We start from the raw sequence: 8723 nt of genomic DNA, 5'->3' as shown, positions 1-8723 counted from the left end.
AATTAAAGACATCTAAAGCCTCTTGGGAGAAACAAGCGTCACGTAGAACTGTCCGGCGACGCCTGTGGTTCATGGCACTCTCCACTTCAGAATTTGTGGCAGACAGCCTGCCCGCATCCTCCGTCAGAGGAGCGTCCGGTGTGCGCCTTGTGCTCGCCTCCGCTTCCTGGCCAGACGTTGGAGCCTGGCTGGTGGAGGCGCGATTGGCAACCTCTCCGGATGTATTCCGACGAGGTCTCTTCATCCTGAAGATAGCACGAACGTTAATATGCCCTGACAGAATAACACCAGGGAAACAGAGGGTGCGCTATATCTTTGCGCCGGCATCTCAGTCCGGACTCCTTTTTGCCCCATGGGGCCCTGCGGCCCCTCGTTGGCTAGCCGCCGCAGGATCGGCCTCCTGCCTCGGAAATCTCCCCTGCAAAACACGGTTGTCGTCAGAAACACCAGAATACGTGAGAGTGGAATCTCTCTCAAGGGAATGAGACTCCGGTTTCTGGCACCTGGGGGCCGGGATTAACCCTGGGTAATCAACCGTGATGGCTACCAAGGTATTGTCCTTGCTTAGCTGATGGAACACCCCGTCGATAAGCTCCACCGATATGTCCGGATCCTCTTCGGAGTCCGGATCGAGGGACCGTTCTGGGTCCTCGGGCTGTGGAGGGCGGCTGTTTATATCCTTTACCACCTGTCGCAGTTCCTGCATTGAAGTTGTTAGACTACATATCTAACCGTGGGAGTATAAAACAAACGGGCAAGCGCAGTTGTTCACTTACGCAACTTGGAGGATCGTACATAGTAAATCCGGCATGCGGGTTGACGCGGAGGAATTCCTCCTTTTCTCCCTTATACAAAGAGGATAAGATCTTTACTAGAGCGGCAGCTGAGGCGGGCCCCTTACGACCGTAACGGGTGGCGTCATCCTCCCCGTTGAAATCCCACATGGGGTGGCCTCTATATTGAAGTGGCTGCACCCCCCGCATAATGCATGCGGCCATGACTCCAATCATGGTTAGTCCGGAATGAGCCAACAGTCTTATCCGGCCCATCAGGTAAAGGACGTCTCTTTCGCTTTCTCTCTGAGAGCTCCGCGGACGCCAGCTCAAGCGTTTCTTCAATGGAGCACTGTTGAACTCAGGGAGACTGACCCGGATAGGGTCCGGTAGCGGGACGTCATCTACGTAAAACCATTCCGAAGGCCAGTCCTCGGACGCCTTCTTTGGGGTACCGGATAGGTATCCGGTCCCGGCGATGCGCCATACTTCGGCTCCGCCCACTTGGTATATAGACCCCTCTCGAGAATGGGGCACCAGGCAGAATAAACTCTTCCACAGCGTGAAATGAGCCTCAACGCCTAAAAATAGCTCGCAAAGGGCGACGAAACCCGCAATATGTAATACGGAGGTGGGCGTGAGATTGTGCAGCTGGAGGCCGTAGAACTCCAGAAGCCTGTGGAGAAATGGATGAATTGGAAACCCCAGTCCCCTTATTAGATAGGGGACGAGGCACACCCGCTCTCCTTTAGAAGGATTGGGGGTGCTCTCCGCTTGTTTTCCGCCATTGTAGGTGGCGAGACCGGCTCGGACCGGGACCATGTATGCCTGAGGGAGAAATCCCTTGGCCTGAAGCGACACTAACTCGCTATGCGGGATGGTGCAACTCTCCCAGTCCCCGGGTTTGGGACCGGAGGGGCGAGGGGAGGAGCTGCGACGGCTGGTCATGTTGGAATGGACCTTTGCTGGAAGCGCTCTGATGATAACTCGCGGAGAGGAGAAGATGTGGTTTGGACCTAAATCCCCATCCCGTTAAACAGGCGGCTCGTTTATACGGCTAGGGGTGTGGATGTAAAAACGCCCTGGCTTTTCGCATTCGTTTGACACGTGGAAGACGGCCATTATTGGGCGTGGGAGCCGAGGAGCGCTACATTACAAAAATTGGACATTATTCCTACAGGTACACAGGATTTCGAGAAGAACCCGCCTTGCAATGCCGAACAATCTGCGCGCCGGACTCGTCGTCATTGAAGCCTGGTTCGGGGGCTACTGAGGGAGTCCTGGATTAGGGGGTGTTCAGGTAGCCGGACTATACCTTCAGCCAGACTCCAGGACTATGAAGATACAAGATTGAAGACTTCGTCCCGTGTCCGGATGGGACTTTCCTTGGCGTGGAAGGCAAGCTTGGCGATGCGGATATTCAAGATCTCCTACCATTGTAACCGACTATATGTAACCCAAACCCTATCCGGTGTCTATATAAATCGGAGGGTTGTAGTCCGTAGGCAATCAACTCCATATACAACAATCATACCATAGGCTAGCTTCTAGGGTTTAGCCTCCTTGATCTCGTGGTAGATCTACTCTTGTACTACCCATATCATCAATATTAATCAAGCAGGACGTAGGGTTTTACCTCCATCAAGAGGGCCCGAACCTGGGTAAAACATCGTGTTCCCTGCCTCCTGTTACCATCCGGCCTAGACGCACAGTTCGGGACCCACTGCTCGAGATCCGCCAGTTTTGACACCGACAACGACCAGGAGTAGTTAGGAGGCTCCCAGGCAGGAGGCCTTGCCTTTTCGATCGTAGATGCTTTTGTGCTAGCCTTCTTAAGGAAAACTTGTCTAACTGATGTCTGTACTCAGATATTGTTGCTTTCGCTGACTCTTGTGTTTTCGGGCTTATGTATTTGAGCCCACGAGGCCCTTGGCTTGTAATATAAATCTTGTATGATTTTAATTTGTGTCTAGAGTTGTGTTGTGATATCTTCCCGTGAGTCCTTGATCTTGATCGTACACATTTGCGTGTATGATTAGTGTACGATTGAATCGAGGGCGTCACAAGTTGGTATCAGAGCCGACTGCCTGTAGGTAGCCCCCTTTCCAACTCCTTGGCCGAAGTTGAGTCTAGTCGTTCAAAACTGTTTTACTAACTTGGCTGTGTGTCTTACGGGCCCACGTCGCCATTGGGTGGTATTAGGATCTTTTATTCCTCGTCTATACTCTGGGATTCTGATCTCTCTTCTATTCGGGTTAAATGATTTTTCTAAAATCTAACTTTAGGTTCTCGAAAATACTTCCTCCTGGAGAGCCCCTTTATTCCAGATGATGGTTTGGTTCATCAGAAGACCCCGAGATACTTTTCGATGTTTTTCCGAGACCCTTGTGTCCATCGCTTTTGCAATTCCCTTCCATCGATAAATCCCTATGGATAACTAAATACACTTGCCGTTCATACAATCATTCCCAGTTGCTCTTGTTGTTACAAGATATGTCGAATTATTCTCCGACTTTTTAAGAATCCTTTGAGCTACTGCCTTGTAGATAACTTGTGGGCTAAGATTGCCCGGTGTACCTAGCTAAACCGGCCATAACACTTCTCCCCGCCTGCACAAATAGCTCGTCCTCGAGCTGTAAGGTGGGGAAGCGCTTGCGGAACTCCTGGAGGCGATCATCCAGCGTCAATCACCTTCTCAACAGCTGGGGCGGCCAGGTCGGCGGCGACGGCGTCCTCCGGAATGTAGTCTGCAACCTGAGTCGCGGGCAGGCATGGCCGGGCGTGTAGGGCTCGTCGCAGTTGAACCACAACCCTTGGCGGCGACGCTCGAGTAGCTCGGCTGAGGTGAACCGGCGGAACGGTGCGCCGCGGTCACGGCGAGGGGTGCCGCAGAAGTCTGTGCAGGCCGACCCTGCGCGGAATCCGGCCCGGGTAGCAACCCAGCGGTCCGGAACGGTGATTCCTGCTGGATGGCCACCGCGCGGCGCTCGAACACGCGGGCATAGTACATGGCCGACTAGAGATCCTGGGGTCCCCGAAGCTCCACGTCCATGCGGATGTGATCCGGAAGTCCACCGACTAAGAGGTCGGCCCGCTGCTGTGCCGTCACACCCGACGCATAGCATCAAGAATCCAAATCTTGAGTTATATATAACGGTGTTATTACGTCAACGACAGGAATTTGCTGAGTAAATCTGAAAGGTAGCAGCGAACAAAATCAAAATATCCAATATAGAGAACATTTTTATTCTCTAGCACGACTAATATGTATAATTGGGATGAAGATAGTCAGCTGGTGTGATAATTTAAACTAAAATTTACAATCAGAAACGAGCATGCACATGATGAACATCATAAACGAGATAAAGTATTAGCTGAGTTAACTGCAGGAAACTAGACCACAGCACTAAACAGATGAATAAAAGGCAAACCTTGCAACGTTATTATTCCGGATCTCATCCTAACTTTATCGCAGGGAATTTAGGAGGCCAGACCATCAAAAAGGGAGTGACACTGAAATAGAGTTTATCGCTTGGTGTCAGCTTGTAGACCTGCCTTGCTGCCTTGCGTTTAATATCCAAAAGGTAGAGGACACCATCCAACTCCATGAGAACAAACTCAGAATTGTCCCAAACTGCATGCATTGTAAGATCAGAATCACCAACACCCTCGAAGATGTGAGTTGGTATCATATGATTAGCACAAATCTCAGGCAAATAAATGGTATCCACAAGAAACCAGCTGTGGACTCCGTTGCTATCCATCCCGATAAGCCAGATGCGGAGCTGACAGTCCTTTACATGGGTCAGATGAACCCCAGTACCGTGCGTGAGCTTCAGACCCATTGTCCAACCATCTTCAGCTTCAGGTAGGTTAACTAGTGAGAAAGATGAAGACACAAGATCTAGCACGAATAACTTAGCAATCTCGCCCACACTGACCAGATTGTAGATCTTCATGTCAGCGATCAAACTGGCGGTTATCAATTCGACCTTCGGGATTTCAATTACTACCGAAGTGTGGATGGCACAGATATCGTCTTGTAACACATACAGATGCACAATTGTCTGTTGCTCCTTCCAACCTAATGCCAAACAGAAGAAAGACAGGGCATTGTCGCCACCGTTGGGGAAGATGTCATGATCCCAGTAGCCTACGAAGCCGTCATCGAGATCGAAGAAGGTGGGGACTGGTGGGAGGATGGTCGTATTTCTCGTAGGGTACAGGGGCCAGCGCACCGTTCTTGTGCCCTGCTCGTCGAGGGAGGTGAGGAGGAGGAGGCCGTTCCAGCATTGAGGTGCTTCCACGTGGCCGATCAAGGAGTCTAAATTGAAGCTGCCGCTATGGAGGACGGCCTGGAGCTCAGGGGGCTGAGGCATCGGCACGAACCGCGGTCCATTGTTATACATGCTGAAGACGTAGACGCCGAGGAGGCTGGGCGGGTGGAGCTTGCGGAAGCGGCGGAGGAAGGCGGGCGCGGAGGCGAGGCTGAGCCAGCGCTTGCAAACGAGGGCAACACGAACGAGGCTGGTGGGGAAGGTGACGCGGAGGATGATCTCGCCCAGGAGATCATCATCATCGAGCACGGCCGAGATGGCCGCCGGCCGCGATTGCGGCATCTCCTGCCCTTGCATATTTTGGGCCAAGAGAAATAACTTGGAAGGGTTAGGGTTCGGGTCATGAAGACACCTTATAATAGACGGTTCGAGTTGTAATCAGATCGTATTTCACCACTTCGTCAGCAACGGGTCCTTACGGATATGTTAATTACGCGATGGTGCAGCTTTGCTTGATCTGTTACCCTACCTAGTTCATTCACAAAATTCCATTCAATTTGATCTGTTGTTGAATAGTAATTATGTGCTAACCATCTTTCTTAATGAGAATATATACGTCTGTTCCATAATAAGTGTCGTGGTTTTAGTTGAAATCAATATTTTTCAACCAAACATTGTATTAGTATTCTTCAACCAAAGACCCGTCCGTCCATCCTGCTGGCTCTTATCCTCGCTCACCTATTCGGCGGCTTTAATGAGAATATATACGTCTGTTCCATAATAAGTGTCGTGGTTTTAGTTGAAATCAATATTTTTCAACCAAACATTGTATTAGTATTCTTCAACCAAAGACCCGTCCGTCCATCCTGCTGGCTCTTATCCTCGCTCACCTATTCGGCGGCTACTACGAGCGCCACAACGTCACAATGGAGGACGACCAACGCTTCTCCTTCTCTGATGCCAACACCGGGATCGTGGCTCTCATCGCGAGCTTTGAGTATTTCAAATGGCTCGGCATCCTTCTGCGCTTCCCCAACCCGGCTACGACATGATGCACGTCCTTCTCATCATCACTCTGTTGAAGAACTTAGACACTAGTGCAGAAATGTTCAGGCAAAACAGCACGCGGCCGCTAAATTGGCTTATCTTCCCAGACGTTCAGATGGAAAGGTCAACGTCGGAATGTTGGATGTGTACAGAGCTTCTCCACTAGCCAGAATTCCCTCGCGCGATCGTCATAAGGTTAGGCGCCTGGCATTAGATTGACATGATGCGCGTAATCATATAAAGTTTAAGTACCACTCTGAAAACAGTACTGATGTCTTTCAAATCCGCGTCCACCCTTGTGTGATTTTTGGATTTGCTTTGTCTCCAGTTGTGTTAACCCCTTGTTGATGCTTGTGATTAACACCCTTGACTACTTCTCGTGCAAAAATGATTTCGAAGCTATTAGCATCCTGATGGTTTTTTCAAATCTTTGTTCCGCTGAGGTCAGAGTATTTAACAGAAAACTATCATAATTTGACCGACCCTGACGATAAAGGGTCAATAGCTCCTGTGCGACATCTTTGAGGTGCAATGGAAGGAGTGCGACGTAGTTGACGAAAATAGCTGTAGTGCTACGTTTCAGAAGTCCAAATAGCCAAGGCCCACTCGGGCGATTAAACTGGTCGTCAACGGGAGTGAGGTTATGTTTAAGACATGTGGGTCCCACTTGGCAGTGCATCTAGTTACGGGCCCCACTTGGCAGTGCATCTGGTGAAACGTGTCCCCGTGCCTGTCTGAACGTGTACCCCTGTCTAAAGCCGTTGCTCCCACCCCCTCCTCTTCGTTCTCGGCGGTGAGCCAGTGACCGCACCGGAGATTTTGTTCTCGGTGATAGCAGCGTGGAGCTTTTGTTCTCCGTGACGGCGGCGGCTGTGGTTAGTGAATCCGGAACCATGTCCCGTTCCCTCCGTGTCGAGCTAGATCTCACCGCATCGCCTCTGTTCCCTCTGTTTTTTTGGTGTTTTTGGTCGATTTGATCCAGATTTGGGTGGGTGGGAGAGGGGGCTGACCGCGATGGAGCCGCCAGAGACAACAACATCGACTAGGTAATCCCTTAATGTGCATCCTTTCCAAGCTATGCGATTTGTGCCTTGTCTGCTTTCGTTAGCTCACCTCACACCGCCCCGCCATTGACAAACAGGGGGGATGGTGCTCGGACATTCGAATTCAGTGTGGAATTCCTTCCTTCTAAGGCGTAGCTAGGTGATGGTAGCATCCGGGACAGAGAGAGAGAGATACAATTGTGAAGTGGGAGATTGATTTTGCAGAGATTGATCCACAAGACCTACAGAGCATGGAAGAGAAGGCCGTGAAGAATGTGGTGGAAAAAATTGGGGAGAGCATTTTTTGGGGTCCCGGGCAAGAGATAGCATTGTTATAGTTTCATAATTGGAAAGGAGAGTGTGAGAATTGAGGATGGTGAAGAGATGCTTGATGAAATCGATCGACAAGATGGCTAGACAACCAAACAGACTATGTTTCATGCAGAGCTTGTTGATCTGAAATCAGATTTTAAGGTTGGATATGTGCCTTCAAAATTAGCTTCACAGATGGTAGATGATGATTGGGCTTCGGAGAGGCAGATAATGCCCATGTGTACTGGTGAAGTGACAGTATTACCTGAGGGGGGTGATGCAGACGAGGGCTCTGATGGTGTTGCAAGTGTTGTTTCTATTGATTGGAATTCAGTAGGATTAAATGACCCAACTGATTTAGTCATTCACCCATGGATGACACTGAGATGGCCAATTTTTTTGGCATTCTAGTAGCTGATGAAGATAAGGAGGATAAGGATGGTGAATCTAGTATGCCTACTGATACTCATGCTAACAGAGATAGAACTGAAGGTGTGGATGGACAGCTGATGGAAGATGCTGCAAATGATGTAGATGATGATGAGTTGGTAAATGTTATTGCAGTGGGGAAGTTGTTCCCAAACATGGATGAGTTTAGGATGTGTTTCAAGACTCATGCAGTCAAACATGAGTTTGATGCCAAGACTAAGTGGACTAATAGAAAGAAGTTTTATGCAAGATGTAAAGGTTTTGATGGAAGTGTCAAGCCTTCCAAGTGGTACATATCTGCTAGACGCCGACATGATGGAAGTACCATTAGGGTGAATCAAATCCCACACCAACATACTTGTATTACAAGTTCACAGAGAGTATCAACCATGACATCACAGCTTTGGAATGCAGAAAAGATCACTCCTATTTTAGCCAAGAAACCAAAGACTACTGCAAAGAAACTTAAAGTAGACTTGGAAAAGCAATACCCCATTAAGGTGAAGTATAACACGGTGTGGAAGGCAAAACAAAGGGCAATTAAACAATTATATGGTGACTGGGCAAGTACTTTTAGGATGCTTTATAATTTCAAAGCAGAGGTGGAGAAGAGGTCACCTGGTAGTGTTGTGGAGATAGATACTGAGGTAACAGAGGATAGAAGAGTCCTTTTCTCTAAGTCTTTTATGGCTTTAAAGCCTTGCATTGATGGCTTCAAGGCAGGCTGTCGTCCATATTTGAGCATAGACTCATCATTTTTGACTGGAAAGCGGAATGGTCAGTTGGCAGCTTGCAATGCTTTGGATGGACACAACTGGATGTTCCCTGTTGCTATTGGCTTA

General features: G+C 49.3%; 1 protein-coding gene across 1 annotated transcript; it reads right to left on the bottom strand.

The window, feature by feature from the left end:
• Positions 1 to 4228: 4228 nt before the first annotated feature.
• LOC147961578 (uncharacterized) lies at positions 4229 to 5407 on the bottom strand. Its single transcript, XM_087531814.1, has one exon. It carries the CDS (start codon positions 5405 to 5407, stop codon positions 4229 to 4231), a length of 1179 nt encoding a protein of 392 aa, XP_087387940.1.
• Between the last annotated feature and the right edge of the window lie 3316 nt (positions 5408 to 8723).

This window comes from Triticum urartu, chromosome 7A (genome assembly GCF_056163025.1).
Source record: "Triticum urartu cultivar PI428250 chromosome 7A, HENAU_Tu73, whole genome shotgun sequence".
In the NCBI taxonomy this organism is placed as follows: domain Eukaryota; kingdom Viridiplantae; phylum Streptophyta; class Magnoliopsida; order Poales; family Poaceae; genus Triticum; species Triticum urartu.
Note: the sequence above shows the minus strand (reverse complement) of the source record. Positions and strands in the feature narration are given on the sequence as shown.

Excerpts from the sequence above, each read along its gene's own strand:
- LOC147961578 (XM_087531814.1), bottom strand. The coding sequence starts at position 5,407 with ATGCAAGGGCAGGAGATGCCGCAATCGCGGCCGGCGGCCATCTCGGCC.